Here is an 18,926-nt window from a genome sequence, read left to right as displayed (position 1 = left end):
GGGAGGTGGGGGAAGGGGGAAAGAGGATTGAGTGTTTCTTTCATCTTTATTCATTTCTCAATCACTAGAAGTATGCTTGCAGCAGTAGCCTCTGGGTTTGTAGACAGAATAAAAGATTTGATAGCTAATTAGAAGATCGGTCCCAAAGCTGATTCCATCAAAATGTTTGTTGCCAAGCAATGGTTTCTTTCTTAGGTAGTGAGCATAGAACTACTCCCCAAAACAGTGCACTCCTATGCCCTTCCCTTTCCTCAGTTTTCACACTTGAGTATCAAAAAGAAAGTAAACCTAGAGGATAACCTATTCCACGGAATAAAGGCCTTAGACCACAATGTCTAAACATAATAATCTGCAGTTGATTTCTCATCTTGAAGACAATCATCTTGAAGTGACTGACCCTTTAGGATGAATATGTTAATTGCAAATCAAAATCTGAGGTGCTGTCAAGAGTCTTTTAGACAAAAAATCATGCATGAAATTTAATTTTTTAATTTATTCAAATATTGATTATATTGATTTTTTTCATTCTTAATTGAATAAAAATGTAGGGACCTTAATTTGTCTTTCTTTTTCTATACTATTGGACAACATCTATGGGCTGTTAAAAGATCCAACTCATATGTAAGGTATAAAGTGCTTTGTAAAATGCTCTTTAGGATGCCAGCTTTTAAGATTGATTCTGATTATTATTTTTGGAACTTTGCAAACTGCTGTTACACCTTACTGGGAAGTATTTTCTCTCTATAATATTCTTGGAAGCCAAGAACGGATTTTATATTTCTCTCCAGTTTAAAGTTGTAAATTACAGTATTTTTCACATAGTAGGAACTATCTTATTAGTAAATTAATCACTATGAAGAGATAGCTAGGTGGCACAGAGGATAAAGTAGATGGCCTTAGAGTCAGGAAAACCCATCTTCAAATCTGGCAATAGACATTTGCTAGCTGTGTGATCTTGGGCAAGGCACTTAACTCTGTTTGCCTCAGTTTTTTAAACTATGAAATGAAGAGGAAAATGGCAAACCTCTTCAAGATCTTTACCAAGAAACTCTCAAATGTGATCATGAAGAGTTCGATACAACAACAAAAATATGACTAGAACTGAGGCCAATCAGAATCACAAAATTTAGAGCTGTACATGAGTGGAAAAAAATCTGAAAAACAACAATCACACACAAAAATTAAAAAAACAAAAAACAAAAAAAAAGTTTAAAAATTTAAAAAACCAATCACTATGAAATAGTATTTAGTTGAAATAAGAAAGTTATAGTCATTCCTTGAACTTTTTAATAGAAATAGGATCAACAGAATAACTAATGAATTTTCCTGTTTAGATAAACAATTAAAAAATAGTTTTATGAAAAGGATATATCTCTAGAAAATAAAATGCTATTTTAGATGCTGCAATGAGTATGGGATATTTTGTATCTTTTCACTTATACTTGAATATCTTTTTCTTTTTTTTAGGCTGTTCCCTCTTTATTTGATTTTGAGTGACATTCTTTTGGAACATAAACTATATGATTTTTTGTTTTGTTTTTTAAAAATTTTATATTTTATTATACATGTCCACATACACATATGTATGCAAATCCATGCATACATACATACATACATTTTAAAATTAATTTATTTAATATTTTCCCATAGTTACATTCAAAAAATTTTCTACATTTGTTTTTAGGATTTTTAAGTTCTAGGTTCTCTTCTTTATCCCTACCCACAATTAAGAAACCACATATGAAGTTATGCAAAACATTTCCATAAAAGTCAAGTTGTGAAAGAAAACAAAAATCTTCCAAAGATCATTTTAATGAAAATAAAAACCCTCAAAAATATTAAATTAAAAATAGAGAGAGAGAGAACAATACAGAACACTTCCATCTATATTCAAACTCCATCAATTCCTTCTCTGGGTATGGATAAGGCCTAAATATCTTTAGCATTATTACTTTTTACTGACTTAGCTATTGTATTTCAAACACAAAAACAGGTTGGTCAGAATGTACATTTTGTCCAGTTATACAGTGAGAATGGTTGTCATTTATCTAGTTTAGAGTACAAAATTATCTGCCTTGCAGTTAATGCCCTCGACAATCTGGCTCCCATCTGTCTAAACAGTATTATTTCATAGTATTCCTCTTCACTTATTCACCATTCCAGTCAAACTGACTTGCTAGACATTCCATCTTTTGCTCCCAAACCTTTGCATAAATGATCTTCCATTTCTGTAATGTATCTTCCAGAATTCCCATTTTCCTAAGAGTCACCTCCTACTTGAGGCATTTTTTGATTACCCCCACTTGCCAGTTATTAATACTTTCCACCTCCTGAAATTGCTTTGTATACACTTTTACTTAAGTACATGCTGCATTTCCTAGTAGAATGGAAGATCCTTGAGGGCAGAGACAGAGAGATCATTTAGTTCTTGTTTGTTTGTGCCTTTTGTGATGAGATGGATAGAGTACTGGACCTGGAGTCAGGGAGACTCATCTTCCTGAGTTCAAACCCAGCCTCAGATACTTACTAGCTGAATGACCCTGGTGGAGTCATTTAACCCTATTTGTGTCATTTTCTTCAATTGTAAAATAAGCTAGAAAATAAAATACCAAACCGTTTCAATATCTTTATCAAGAAAACAAGGAGAATTAGGTGAAAAGGGCATAGAATAGTGGGAAAACTGATCTAATTAGAGTGAAAGGAAAAGTCTGGGTATATAGGGTGGGACCAGGCAGAAAAATTCCAGTTCAATATGGTAGAAATCAAGGGACCATTGGAATTTTTTTTTACTGAAAATGATGTTTAAGTAAGGCTAACCTGCTCATAGTCAACACAATGAATTATAGCCTACAGTCAAATCAAATTGGAGACAGGGGACAAAGCTTATGATTACACTTTTTGAATAGCATGCTTATCTTGCTAAAGTTAGCAAAGGGAAACAAAAGATGACGAGGAGTGGGGTTAAATATATATATATATATATATATATATATATATATATATATATGTATATATAAAATCTGAAATATATATATATTTAATCATTGTTTTGGAGCAATGAACTAAGAGACTTAAAATATTCATGTTAATCCTGGCTCACAGTATCCAGGACCTTCTGAGAAATTCATTTAATTTGTTTGCTCCTCTGTTTCCTTATGAAATGAGGATAATAAGTCTGGGCCCTACCTTCCTCAGAGAGATCTGTTGAGGTTTTTGTGGGGGGAATAATTAAAAAGAAAATATCTTAAGAGCTCTTTTTAGTGCTTACAAACAAACAAAAGTATTGCATCACTCAGCAACATTATTATTTTATAATAAAAGTTCAGCCTTGAAAATGATGGATCAAGTAAAGAGTTAAAGTCTTGTAGTAAATAAAATGTGTGCCTCTTCAGCTTTGGTGGAATGACATTCCAATTCTCAAGGATTCACTGGAGTCTGTACTTCTTGAGTCTTGCATCTTCTAGAGCTCTGTGCTTGGCATAGTAATTAGCACCTTGTGCTTTCTGTGATGTGCTGCTCCTGGCTATTTCTAAAGCTACAGTTACCCAGAGCTCAGATCCTTCTATTTTTCTGGCAGAGTGTAAACTGGGGTGTGTTTACTTGGCAGGGTTTGAGGAGGGCAGCTCTGTGAGAGAGGGTGGTGATGGGCAGTGCTTCTGAGGAGCTCAATGAGTTGGAGTAGCTAGCTTTTAATTGAAGACTCATTGGACTTTCCATGAGGTGAGACTGTTATGACAGATTTCAAAATGTAATGATAGGCAAGTGAGTTGAGTTCATCAAACTCAGTGTAAATACTGCTTAGTAACTTGGCATGAAATAACAACCACAGAAAGAAAAAACACAAACAAAATACAAGATTGTAATTAAAAGTTAAATTCTACAGATCTCATTCCATACCAAAGAAAGTAAAATTTTGTAGTGGAAAAATATGAGGCTTGTGGGAGTTTTTTCTCCTGGATACACATTAAAAATATATTTTGAATCATTTTTAGAAAATACTGAAAGTATATAGAGCTAGAAGCAGATCATCATACAAGTATTTGTAGGATTGGACTGCAGTTAGAATACTAAGATGAAGAAGAATAAAGGAAAATGAATGATCCTTGCAGTCCTATCTTAAATCCATACTGTGGAGAACCTGAATTTGGGAAAAGATGAATTCTATTTCCTCCTAACTTCTGTGGGTCTGTATCCATCTCTCTTTTTAGGGACCTTTCCTCTCTCAGCTATCTTTTACCTCTAAGGAATCAGGGACATATTCAGGAAACTGACAACCATTTGGCTGTTTACAAGTAATTTTATACCAGAACTTCCCAAGCTTGCTTTGTAGACTGACTCTGGCTGAATTCTAGAATCTTTTCAGAATAGGAGAGGGAAGGGAAGAAAGGATGAAGGGCAAGATCCTGAAAGGAGATCATTGGTACCCATCCAGATCCCATGAAGGTGTTCTTTTCTGGAACAGCACCCTGAACCTCACCCCAAAACAAAATCATTTTTTCCTCAATCCCCAGTTATCAGAAGCAGTACTGGGCACATTGCTACAGTAGTCTCAACTCCCTTGCTGAATTGAAACAATGGAAAACAAATGGGTGTGGGTAGGAGGAAATCACAAAAGGAGCTTGTCATTTATATAAATCACAATAAGTGTAATTAAACTGTGGCATTCAAGAAGGAACTTAGCTTTATGGAGTCAAACCCAAAGTTTAATTTAAAGAGGCTTTTTAGTGCATCTCTGTCTCCTAGGCAAATCCACAATGAGAATTTGTTCACATTATCTTTGATTAAATCAACGAGTGGTTTTAGAAAACAGTCCATCTTTTTTTTTAATGGGTAATTTCTGATTAGCTTAAGCAGCATGTCACTCAGTGGATATTGGGACTAAGAGTAGGTTAAGGAGAATACTATATATAGGAGCAATTGGACCATTCGTTGTCAAAGAATCATAGGATTTAGAGCTACTCTAGAGATCACCAAATTTAAGTTCATTTTGTAGATGAAGAATTGAGAGTTCTAAAGAGATTAAATGGCTTGCCCAATGTCACACAATAAGTAGCTGAGCTAGGATCCAAACATAAGCCATTTGACATCAAATCTATTACACCATGGTAGTTGTTTTGAGGGATGGATGCCTCCCTTAGGTAGCTGCTTGCATAGTTTATTTATTGGGGTTTAGATCCTCAAAACAGAACTGTCACATTTTAGTGTTAAGATATGTGTGTTTAGTGTGAGATATGTGTATTATAAAGTGCCAGAATAATGTTAGAGCCTCTATCGATCTTTATTAAAACTCACTCCTGAAAATTTTTCCCAGGACCCCAAAAGTACCAGTAAATACTCTGACTTCTCAGTAATGTTAGGGTATTATTTCTGTTCAGTCATGTCTGATTCTCTGTGACCTCATTTGAGATTTTTTCCCCAAAATACTGCAGTAGTTTGCTATTGCCTTCTCTAGCTCAATTTTTTTTCTCTGAGGTAGTTGTGGGTAAGTGACTTGCCAAGGGTCACACATTAGGAAGTGTTAAGTGTCTGAGACTAGATTTGAACTCAGGTCCTCCTGACTTCAGGGCTGGTGCTCTATCCACTGTGCCACCTAGTTCAGTTTTACAGGTAAGAAAACTTATGTGATTTGCCCAAGGTTATATATCTGGTAAGTGTCTGAGGTGGGATTTGAACTTAGAAAAATGAGTCTTCCTGACTACTTCTGACATTCTGTCCATTGGACCACCTAGCATTGTTAAGGGTAACTTTCCATCAAAAAAAAAAAAATCATACTTTTGAGTCCCTCTTAAGACATCTCTTTTCACTTTTCTCAAGCCAGATAACAAATGCTTCAAACCAGAAGGTGTTTACTGAAACGGTATCAAGATAATAACAAAGAATTGAATCTGGTATTCAAGAATCTCAAATGCTTACTTAGTTTTCTACATTTCTTGGGAGTACTCACCTTGGTACTGAACTGACTTCTTGATCTTTTGAAACAATAGGCACCCTCCCCAATCTTGGAATACTGCTAGAGAAATTCACCACAAAAGATGTACAAATGCTGATTGAATAGAGCTAAATATTGCCAAAAGATTGCTGTTTACTTCTATTGATTCAGCAGAATTCATCATGCAAGAAGAGTGTACTAAGGTCTCTTGCACCTGTCTCTGACACCTGAGTTATATATGATATATATATAAATGTAGAAGGATAGATAGATATAAATATATAGATACAGATATAGATATATCCTTCTACATGGATGCAATGAAGTTAAGCCTCTAAAGTAGCAGAAGGTCCTACTGTGGCTTTGTATTTCTACAAAAATAGCTGATCAAATTTGGTTGGGGCTCTGAGGAATTTGAAAATTTCAGGGAATTCCTGGTCTGAGAAATGGGAACTTAATTTGGTTCCAGGTCCTAAAACTAAAGCAAACTTTGGAGAGAGAAACAAAAGCAGAGGTCTGAAGGAGAAACTTTGAGTAAAAACTATTTATATATAACTTTTGGTCTTGAGATGTTTTCTCAGAGCCAGAAAGTTCCATTGCATCCATGAATTCTTAGCACTATTGGTAGCACCTTAGTATGATTAATAAATTTTAATGGAGAAACTAGAATGGGGTGATTTCTACAGAGCTAATGTTCTTTTTTCTGTCATAAGTTATGATATGGTAGACTTATGATGTGGTAGACTTTACTGAAAAGTTTCCAGACTCTACTCAGAAAAACTAATGGCAGGAAAATTCCTTAGGTACACAAATGGATATGTTGTTCTAACACAAAGGTTGGCTAGGCATGTGAATATGTTTTCATGATATACACTTGGATCTTAATACTAAATATTATGGTAGTGGTTTCTTTATTGGCATGATATCTCAACTCAGGTTTCCACTAATAAAAAATTACTATAAGGAAACTTTGGAATCATTTAATCCAGCTCTTTAATTTTACAGATGAAGAAACTGAAAGCTAGAAAAGTGAAGTGGTTTGCCTAAGGGAACACAGATTTTTAAGTAGCAAGAGCCAGTATCTTAACTCAGACCATCTGACAGTAGATCTTATTCTCTATCCTACCCCAGATTTTTACTGTGACATGCTATTAAAAATGTTTTTTGGGAAAAGATAATTTAAAGACTTGTGCTCACATCAAATTCATGTTCATGAAAGCTGATAAAATAACATCATTTTAGAAGAAAGGGCAAATTACAGAACCAATTGGGCTTTTATTATGTTGCTATTTGTAAATGGTCTCTGTGTCATCTTTTCACATAAATGATAACATAATCACAGAATTCTGGAATTGTAAGTGACCTTAGGAGTCGTCTAACCCAGCCTACTAGAATAAGTATACATCTGTCAGGATTTAATGCTTAAATTTCTACATTCATAAATTATTGTGTATGGTAATAAAGTGGGAAGAGGAGGAAGTGAAGCTTTATTACTTATTTCAATACTTCAAAGATTCATTGTAAGGATACTTTTTAATGACACAGATAACAATCCCTTGATACTTTAATAGGTAGCCTTCATGAGTTGCTAGAGCATAGGGACTTGAATGTGTGATTTCAAGAGGAACTCCCAGATGAAAAAAAGTCCCTTATCTGACACAGATCAGTACCTTTACTGCAATTTGTGGAGGATTGCTTAGAGTCTTACGGAGTTAAATGACTTGAGGCAGTTAGATGGCACAGTGGGATCTGAGTTCAATTCCAGCCTCAGACACTTAACACGAACTAGCTGTGTAATCCTGGGCAAGTCACTTAATACTAATTGCCTCACAAAAAAAAAAATCAGGGGGAAAAAACCCAAACCAGTTAAATGACTTGTCCAGAATCACAGAAAGAGAGTCTGGCATAAGTGGGACTTCAATACAAGGACTTCTGACTCATTCTTCCTGACTACTTCTCTATCCTCTCCATACATTGCTATGATGTAAAAAGTCTTCACTCAGGGACTAATCTGATGATTTATCCAGGAAATGTACAGTTCTTCAGATACCCCTCCATATCATCTTGAGACCTCAGAGTCAAATGTTAGTAGGACTTTATTATTCCTCAACCAAATAGTGAGATATCTATTCCCCTTTCCCAGGACTTGTCCAACCCTCCTTATTTCTGTGCCTTTGTTCATTTCATTCTTTTATACCTCAAATAAATTCCTTCCTCATCTCTATCTGCTGAAGGTCCTTCCTTCCTTCCATGAGTCTTTTACCCAACATTGGAAGCTACTCTCCTTTGATCAGGTCCCAGCAGAAGTAACGGAGGAGAGCAGGGTCAGCACAGTTCCACAGCTACCTTCTGCCTCAACATTAGCAGCTCAGTAATGCTTTAGATCTACAATTATTCTCTGTTCCCTTTTAGCTCAGTCCCTTTTAGAAGAAACTGTCCTGATGCAACACATGGGGTAGTGGTTGACTTTGGCAGGGCAGATAGCAACCAGTGTTGCAAGTCTCAGGGACACTGAGCACAGATGTGAGACTAGGGATGCTGACCTGGGGCAGCAGGTACAGACATGGACCACAGTGGCAGCCAGGAGAGTAATAGCTCCAGAAAGTCCCAGCAGCAGTGGTAAAAGAGTGGGTACTCTCACTTACAGCAACAAAAGTCAAATCCACTCTAGCCTATTATTTACTGTAATATAAAATTAATTGTCACAACCCTGTGGCCAGTATAACATCTAGGAATAGTTGTAGAATTCTTCCCCAAGGAAGGTTTGGAAGACCAAGCTTTTGACAAAGTCTTCTTTCCTGGAGCTATATTCAAATTATACCTACTACCTGTGGGTATCCCCTAAAGCGCTATTCTGGGTTCTCTTCTCTCTTTATACTATTTTCCTTGGTAATTACATCAGCTCCTATATATTGGATTATCATCTTTATATAAATTGTTCTCAGATATATTTGTCCAACTCTAATTTCTCTCCTGACCTGTATACAGTCTTGTATCTCCATATGATTCTCTATTGGACATCTCAAACCCAAAAGATCTTAAATTTTCAGTTTTAATAAAAAAAAGCCTTAAATTCAACATGTCCAAAACCAAAAAGATTATTGTTTCCCCCAAACTGTCTTCCCTTCCTAACTTTGCTCTCACTGTCAAAGATACACTATCTTCTCAGGTACCCAGAATTGCAGTCTAGGTAAAATTCTTGATCAGGTTTATTCTTTTTTTAATAATGGCTTTTTATTTTAAAAATACATACAAAGATAGTTTTCAATATTCACTCTTGTAAAACCTTGCTCCAAATTTTTTTCCTTCCCTTCACTCCCCTCCCCTAGACAGCCAAGTAATCCAATGTAGGTTAAACATATGTAGTTCTTTTAAATATTTATATACAGCAGTATATGCTGCACAAGAAAAGTGAGATCAAAGAGGGGAAAAATGAGAAAGAAAAAAATGAGAGCAAACGACAATTTTTTAAAAAGTGAAAACTATGTTATAACCCACATTCAGTCCCCATAGTCCTCTTTCTGGATGCAAATGGCTCTCTCCAACACAAGTCTTGCAATTGGCCTGAATCCCTCATTGTTGAAAAGAGTCAAGTCCTTCTGAGTTGATCATCACATAATCTTCTTGTTGTGTACAATGTTCCCTTGGTCCTACTCACTTTGCTTAGCATCAGTTCATGTAAGTCTCTCCAGGCCTTTCAATCAGGTTTATTCTAGTTAATGTTTAACAGCAGCTCTCTGGAAGAATGAAATGGCTAGGAATGAATGAATAACACACTTTAAGTTTAATCTCCATCATTGATATTTTCTCCATCACTTTCTCAGCAATAGACAATCAACACAACAATAAATCAATCCCTGATTTATAGCTTATTTCCCAGATATAAATACTTACATTTAAAATTTTAACAATGCATTTTTTCTAGATAACTCAACCACATCTTTATATCTTGATTCTTCACTCTCACTTGAATACATATTAAATTGTGGAGTTCCATTGCAACATTTCTTATTTGCCCCATTTCTCATCTGACATTGATACCACCATGATGCAAGCCCTTCACTTCCAGTCAACTGCCAAAGTTATCTTCCTAAAACATACATCTGACCATGATATTCCCTATTCAATAAACTCCCAATGGTTCTCCAGGATTAAATATAAAATCTTTTGTGGTTCCTTCCAACCTTTCCAGTTTTTTATGCTTTAGTTATCTCTGCTTATCCTTCTGTCTAGTGAAACCAGCCTTGCGGTTCTGCAATAAATAAATAAATAAATAGCCTATCTCCTTATATTTTGTATTTTCAATAGTGCCCCCACACCCATGCCTGGAATTCTCTCTCTCCTGATCTTCACCTCCTGGCTTCTTTCATGTTCTGCAAGAAGCTTTTCCTCAATATGCTAGTTCCTTACTTCTGAATTTATCTCCAATCTATCCAATTACATGGTATTATTTACATGTTGAGCCTCCTAAATTAACTCCTTCAGGACAGGGGCTTTTTTTGGCCTTTTTTGGTATCCCCAGTGCTTTACACAATGCCTGGCACATAGTAAGTGCTTAATAAATTCTTATTAATGTGACTTGACTTAAAGGCCTGATTCAGTTACCACTTCTTCCATTACTTTCCCCACAATCCCAACTAAAACTGATCTCTTAAATTACAAAAAATACATTACTTAGAATTTTGCTTTCCTTTGTATCATAGTTATCTGTAGGTATTTTATTTCCCACCCCCATTAAATTGTAAGCTTTTTGAAGTCAAAACTTCTCATTTTTAATTTTTGTTGTTGTTCCTGTCACTTTACACATAGATGGCAATGAATAAGGGTGTCCTAAGTTGAAATGAATTAAAAATCATATTCTGGGGTGCTCTGGACCACATAAATAGAGGAGTGAAGTTTGCATATACCCTTAATAGCATGGATAGTAGCCCAACATTTCACTGAAACTCAAAAATTATGCTCTCCCAGTACTCCTGCTAAACACTGAATACCTAGAAAAACATCCATCCATTAGCACTTCAAGAGCTATAAATGTGTTCCCAAGTGTTGCATGCAGAATGCAAGCACACTTCAGCACATAACAAAAGGAGTTAAGGCTGGAGCACTTCTCTCCATTTTAAATTCCTATGGTTTCCATGGGAAGGACATCACCAGGGCAGTGTAATTTTCTGAGAACTATATTTTCCAAAGAAGAATAGCAATGCTCCATGACTGAAATCAATTATGCTTTCCTTCTGAATTCTAATACTCAACAAGTTACAAAAACTTGTAGAAGACATTTCCCTTCTGTGTTGATCATCTATTCACTCACATCCAAGGTGCTAAAGTACACATTGAGAAGATAAAAGTAAATATTTGATATAGTTTCAAGGAGTTGACAGTCTATTTAGGGAGATATGATATGAATGTGTACATTTAGATGTGATGAGAGGGAGAGTATGATAAGTGCAAAGAAGAAATCCAGATAAAGTTCTCTCAATAGTTGAAGGAGGGAAAAATATCACTTTCAGCTAAGGTGATCTTCATTGAGGAGGAGGCACTCAGCTGAGTTGATCTTCAAGAAAAGAAAGGATTTTAAGAGAAAATGAAGGGAGTATGTTCCAAGGATAGGATAAAACATTAGCAAAAACATGGAAACGGGAGAAGGTAAGACAGGAATGAGGGATAGGAAAAAAATCAATTTTGACCACAGTATAACTTGCATGAGGAAGAGTAATAAAAGATATGGATGAAAAGGTAGGTTGGAAAACAGGTTATCATTAGTCTTTAAATTTTATTGATTTTTTGTTTTTATATTACTTTCATTTCCAAATACACTCTTCCATCCTTCCCAACCCAGAGAACTATCTCTTATAATAAAGAACAAAAATTAAGGGAGTGGGGAGAGGTAGTTCAGCAAAATTAATCAATTCTGATAACATATGCAATGTTTCACACTCAGTCTCACACTTCTACAAAGAAGGGAGGGAAATGTGTTTTACATCTCTTCTTCATTGAACAAGATTGGTCATTATAATAATACAGTGTTCAGTTTCAGTTTTTGTTCTTTACATTTACACTGTTGTAATCATTATATGTGTTATTATCTTGGCTCTGCTTACTTCCCTTTGTATCAATTTATGCAAATCTTCCCGTGTTTTTCTGTAGTCTTTATAATTTATATATAATATAATTTATATAATATATAATTTAATATATATATAATATAATATAATTTATAATGTTATGATAATATTACACTGTGTTTATTAACTGATGTGAGAATGGGAAGGAGGGAGATGGATTGAGAGATGGAGTGGAATTCGAATTTAGAAGTATTGAAATTGAATAGATTCAGCAAATGTGGAAGAGGGAAGAATAAAAGATGCTGACACCTAATTTAGGAATCCAAGGAAGTTAGTGTCACCAATAAAAACACAGAAATTAGGGAAGGGATGGATTTTGGAGGAAAGATAAGAGTTCACTTTTAGTCATGTTGAGTTTGAGCTAAGTGGAGATATCCAAAAAATCTGGAAATAGAACCCTGGGGAGAGAATGAAAGATAAAGATTTGAGGATCACTGGTATATTTGATAGATAAGGCCAAAGGAATGAACAGAGTTTTCAAAGAAAAGAAAATAGAGAAGATAAGGGATTTAGTAATACTCATTTTCAGGGGCCAAAAAATAAATTAAACAGCTAAGGAGTGATGGGGGGGGGGGAGGGGGAAGGAACATAGGAATGCAATATCATGGAAGCTAAAAAAGGATGGGTTTTTAAGATAGAGAGTCAAGAAACTTTGATAATTATTTTGAATAATGAGCTTTCATAAAGATTTTAGGGCTGTACTGTGCCTGTGAGTATTGTTATATATATATTTGAAGTGAAGTTGGATATGTAAAAATAAGAGCTGATAATTAAATAGTATTTTAGACTTGAAGAGGTACCTCTACGTATCAAACTGTTAGTCAACAAGCAAGAAAATTGAAAGTGCATGGTGAGTATGAGTAGTTTATAAAACACAAAGGAGTTGCAATCTAAATCATTGGGGAGAACTTCCATGATGATAAAATTATAGATCCATTTGAGTACTTGAATATCTTATTTGATTCACATAGCATCATGACTTGTAAGAGAAGTCATACAAATTTTCTTATTATATTAATATTTCTTATATTAATTATAAAGACTACAGAAAAACATGGGAAGATATGTATAAGAATTTATAGATGAAGAGATCAGACTAAGACAAAGATAATCACAAAAAAGATGATTGTGAATATATTAGGTTGAAAAGCTTTTACATGAACAAAATCAATACAACAAGAAGAGTGGAAAATGTAGACTAATTTAAAAAATAATTGCATCAAATATTTCTAAGAAGAGTCATATTCAAGATAAAAAGAAAGTTAATACAAATATAAAAGATCTAATCCACAATGGTATTTTATAGATGAAGAAAGTAAGAGCCAAGGATATAAAGTGATTTGTCAAAAGTCATACAGGTAATAGGTCATAGAGCCAGCATTCTAATCTAGGTCTTTCCTCACCAAGCTCTTTCCTCAGGACCACACTGCTTCCCTATGGAAATGCATATCTACACAATGCTGAACTTCCACCTCGCATCTAACAAATAGGCAAAAATGACAAAAGAGGAAAATGGTCCATGTTAGAAGGACTTTAAAAAAATTGTCATATTAATACACTGTAGGTGGAACTATAAGTTGGTCCGACCATTCAGGAAAATAATTTGGCATTATGAGAGAGGGGAAGACAGAGATACAGAAAGCAGGGGGAAAGAGGGGGAGAAGGAGAGAGGGGAAGAGAAAGAAGAGGGAGAAGAAAAAAGGAGAGAGGGAGGAAGGGACAGAGAGAGAGAGAGAGAGAGAGAGAGAGAAATCTACCTTTCAAAACAGAGATCTCATTGCAAGGCATATACCCTAAGAAGATTAATAACAGAAAGATTCCATATATCCCCCAAATTTCATAGTAACACTTTTTACAATAGCAAAGAATTAGAAATAGTAGGTACCTATTGACTGGGAAATAGCTAAATAGTAAGAGTATTGCTTTTAAAAATGAATATGAAGAATTCAGAGAAGCATGGGAAGATACATGAACTGATTAATACAGAAAGAAAGAAATAGAACTAGGAAAACAATATGCCTAATGACTACAACAATGTAAATAGAAAGAACAACTACACTTAACATTGTATAAGATGGTGACCAAGCTTGGTCCCAAAGAAGAGATGAGAAAATGCAGCTCCTTTCCTTCTTTCCAGAGGTGAAAGACTATATATATGGAACATTGACTATATCATCAGACTTGATTAATGTATGAGTTAGTTTTGCTCTCTATTCTTTTCTCTTTCTTTTATGAAATTTATAAGGAATGACTCACAGTATAGGAAAGGTATGAGGGAAGCTATTTGGAAATAAAGGTGACATAAAAAGAAAGATAATTTTTTAAAAAGCTTATGATTCAGAAAATTTAAGTACTAAGGGTCACACAACTAGTAAGAAAGAAATTAAACCTAGATCAACTAATCTCTAAGATCGGTGTATATCCCAATACAATTTTCCTCACATGTAAAACAGGGATAATAATATTCCTCAAGTCTACCTTATGAGGCTATTTTAGGTAGATTGTTTTGTAAAGTAAAAGGTGCTAGGTTAATTCCAGTTGCTACTCATACTTTAACCTCTGTGAAATTAGTTGATCTTCAAGATGTCCCCTCTATAAAAGCTGATGGTTTTTGTTGTTGATATTTTATTGTTTTTGTATGTGGCAGCTGTACTACACAGATATAGCCTAAAGACAGAGTGCTTACTCCTTGGAAGCCTAGTGAGAACTTAAGCCAATCTTTAAAAGCTACTTGGTCAGAAAGTACATGCTGAGACATGAAGAAAATTAGGGGGACAGTGCTAAGTCAATCCTAAGGGCTTTTGGCCTATTCAGTTGTGACTGTAAAAGATAAAGCCATAAGAGGAGCAAGAAGAATAATTAGGTAGAGGTACAAGGTAGAAGATGCAACAATGGAAGTGATTCCAAAGGTACAATACAAATTTCCCAATTTCCTAAGTTTAGGAGATCATGCCTGGGAGCAATTTGTGTACTCCCAACATCATAATTCTGTAAGTTCAAAATTCATTTCATTTCTGTTCATCTGGAGCCTGTCTTTAATATCTCACTCTGTCTCTGTCTGACTGCCCTTTCAAAGAACATTTGGTGTGTCTGGCTTACAGTTATGTTTTCCTTTGCTTTCAGGACAGTGGATCAGGCGATAACAGCTGTGTTGAAGAAATATTACGGGTAGGAACTTTTCTAAATCCCATCTATCATATTGTTACCCATATAATCTAAATAGAAACAAAGTAAGAACTACCAGACTCATCATGCCTTCTATACTTCCTATCTTTAACCCCTTAATTTAAAAATATGTATATTTTTTACTACCTATAGCAAATAGATTTTTGTTATTTAGACAATGTTTTCAGTAATAAACTTCTGGAAACCAGATGAGCTACAGGATGTCATGGTTTCTTGGTAGAAACCAGGATGATGCTATGTTGAATTGATCAGCAAAAAGGTGGGAGGGTAGAATTATAAATGAAAATATATACTGTTGTTCACATTTGGCTGCTTCCATTTTTCACACCAGTATTTAAAATCATGCTTTAATGGTCTGTACCTTTCAAGTGAAGCAGGAATTGACTTGCTATTTTTTCTCCTAAACTTAATTAGAATTGGTAGCACTCCAGTGAGAAGGTAGTGTTCAGTGTCTGATAAATTATTTTCATATTCTTTTGCATATCATTATTATCTTTATTACTATTTGTATTTCAAAACTCTTCATCACAGTCACCTTTATTTTGTGTTCACTCTGTGAAAGAGTTTTGTAGTCAGATTAGTCTAGGTTAGGAAATGTTTCTATATTGAGTGTTTCCTTAAGTAGACAAACTTATAATCAGGGTGTCATCTACCACCCGTATTCTTCACTCATATTTTTTTCAGAGTAGTAACCTAATAATTTGCATTTCTCAGAAAGCTTATATTTTACTGGGCAAAACACCAAGACAAATTAGACCAGATGGTATGGCAAATCCCAGCAGGAGGAAAAAAAAACTTCATTTTAATATGTTTCTATCATACATACTTTTTTCTAGAATTGTTATTGAATTATAGTAATGTAGTTATTTGGTTTAGAATCCTACATTAATAATCATGCTGTTTCTAGAGGCAGGTTTCTTTCTTGCAGATATTGTCAAATAATCATATGTCTCTCAAAGAGGCCAAATACTTTATTTAAGATTGATCTGTTAAGTGTCTTGTGATTTTTTTTTTTCCTGGCAGTTTAACTTAGAAAACATTTATCAAAAGCAGGCAAGTCCTCCCCTCCCTGCCTTATTGAAATGTCTGTTAAATTATTCCATCTTTTCCACTCAAATGTTTGTTTCAGATTAAATTCAATCAATTAATTCTTCAATAAATATTTATTGAGTACCCATTATGTGCCCTAAGGCAGTAGCCTAACTTGAGTCTCTCTCTGTCTTTTTTTCTGTCTCTCTCTGTATCTGTCTCTCATTTTCTGTGTGTATATGTGTCTCCATTTCTCTCTCTTCCTCCCTCCCTCTTTTCTTCCCTCCCTTCTTCCTTTCATCCCCCTGTCTCTGTGTGTGTGTCTCTCTCTCTCTTTTTCTCTGTCTCTCTCCTCTCTCTCTGTCTCTCTCATCTCTGTCTCTCTCTCTCTATCTGCATCTCTCTGTCTCTCTCCCTTTCTCTGTAGTTTGAGTGTATTTCTATCTTTAGGGACCGGTATATTCATGAGTATTGTTAATAGAATAAATAGTCTTATTTTGGCCCATCATGGTGTTTGTGCATGCTACAAAAAAATACCAGAAATTATTTCTTACCTTTCCTCTTAATTCAAAATTTTTAAAGAGACTTTCCTCTTGTTCTCCCCTCTCTCTTTCCTGTAAAGCCTGATATGGTGAGAAATGATTATTTTACCTTTTTCTTCCATGTTTCAAAAAGTATTTAAAATTTTACTAAGGAATTTCATAATACATATGTTCAAGGCTTTTTATTTACTTAAAATAAAACAAAAAGTTCCTATCATAAGATTTTAAAGTGATACTGTTCCCAGAGAACATAATCTTATGCTGCTCATTCACTGTCCACAGTACTGAACTTTACCTTCCACATTCTCACATAGCCTGCTATACTTAGGTACTACTATATTTATGCCAGTGCTTCTACCATTGCCATAGAATATGTGGGATGAATAAGTATAGAGAAGAAGAAAATCTTGAATAAAATGAAAGAACAAATTTAATAGAGCCTCCTAAATTAAAATTTTGTCAGGTGATAGTGTTGTGATTTTGTAATGATAGTTATTATATATATAAACATGTTATAACTATATTATACATATATACATATAACAGATAGATATAGATATTAATACTATATATTTATAACTGGTTCACACAATTTTTTTTCCTATAACACTTCAGATGGTAACATACTATAGAAGCCCAGGAGCAGCCAAAAGCCAGGATAGTAATAATAACAAACTAAATATTCTTGTATTCTCTTCCTCATTTCTTGGTGATGGTACCAAGAGCCTCAGCCTCCCCAGCAGCAGGGAGTACAGGTGTGCAATCATACCCAGAAAATATCCTGTTCTTTCAGTTATCCATTCTGTATATTGACCAATGCTATGAAGGTGACTTATAATGAATATCACCCTGTATATATTTGCATTTCTACCATTGAAACTATTTTTTCTATAAGTTATCAGTTTGTTTTTTGTAGTGGTAAGGATGAATTGAACAGATACCTTTTAAAAGGAAAAAATATTTCAGTTCATGGTTTCTGGTCATTTTCCTTTTTTTTTTCTCTTGGAACCACTGAGTAACTATAAATCAATCAAAGGAGACTACATTTTGTTAATGAGTCACCACCCATTAATAGAATAATTGTGGTAATTGTGCTGTCCAGGCTTATGCTTCCTCTGTTCATGATATCTAAGAGCCAGATGGGTGCCTCTGGGCACATGAACATATGCGTTTGATAACTAAAGTTATCAACCCTTTGCTTAACTTCTCCTTTCTTCCATCTCTCTCCTTTTTGCTGATGTGATCACCTTAGAGTCCTTTGAATCTAACAGTATGTTCTAAAGCATAATTATTTTATGTTTTTACTCTGTATATTTTAATCATGGGACCTAATAAATCTGTGTATTATTGCAAAATTCACTTAACCAAGGGGGAAATTATATCTGAGTTCTGAGAAGATGGGAGATCAGGTCTTGAAGTCCTTATGGCTGACATATGTTTGCAACAGACAGTCTTCCAAGTTATACGATATTTCATCCTTAAAGGTTCCAGTGCTGTAATACTTAGGTGCTTTCTGTTGCATTATCCATTAACGTAGAATGGCATTAACATTTGTTCAGCAAATAAAATCTGTTTAGAGTTTAATGGGTTTCTGCAGCACTAGAATCCAGGCTGCATAAGTTTTAGCCAAGACAGTTTTAGAAGGCAATTACAAAGTCAGACTGAGGGGCACAATCCATACAATACGGTATACAATCATGATAAAGACCAAGATAGGAGTATAACTAAAGGGCTCTGAATAATAGAGATTTGGATATTATCTCAATGACTATATGGAAGGAAGTGGTGATATGTAAATCCCTTTCACTTCTTCTGACCGTCTAGGTGGCTCTAAAACATTTTAATAGATTAACCTCTTCCTAACCTGATAAAAAGTAATTTCCTTGAAAGCAAGGATTTTCCATTTTTTTTGTCTTTGTATTTCCAGAGCCCATTATAGTGTGTTCTTAAATGCTTACTGATTCTCTCTTGGCAAATACTATTGATTCTTCCACCTTAGTACCTTTCAGTGTTATTCCCTACTTTTCATTCACACTGCCAATACCCTAACCTAGGCTTATTTCACCATTTCAACTGGGCTAATTCACACTAACTAGTCTCCCTTTCTTCACTTTT

At 34.7% G+C, this 18,926-nt stretch overlaps 1 protein-coding gene across 3 annotated transcripts in view; it reads left to right on the top strand.

Annotated features, from left to right (window-relative positions):
* Positions 1-18,926, top strand: part of AFF3 (AF4/FMR2 family member 3) — a 650,210-nt gene that overhangs the window by 315,967 nt on the left and 315,317 nt on the right. For all 3 annotated transcript variants that reach the window (XM_031963628.1, XM_031963629.1, XM_031963627.1), the window contains exon 4: positions 15,178-15,222. In XM_031963628.1, the coding sequence (XP_031819488.1) occupies positions 15,178-15,222 (45 nt within the window). The remainder of the gene's footprint in view (positions 1-15,177; positions 15,223-18,926) is intronic.

Source organism: Sarcophilus harrisii, chromosome 3, assembly GCF_902635505.1.
Source record: "Sarcophilus harrisii chromosome 3, mSarHar1.11, whole genome shotgun sequence".
Classification (NCBI taxonomy): Eukaryota; Metazoa; Chordata; class Mammalia; order Dasyuromorphia; family Dasyuridae; genus Sarcophilus; species Sarcophilus harrisii.
This window is presented reverse-complemented; position numbering and strand designations above follow the sequence as displayed.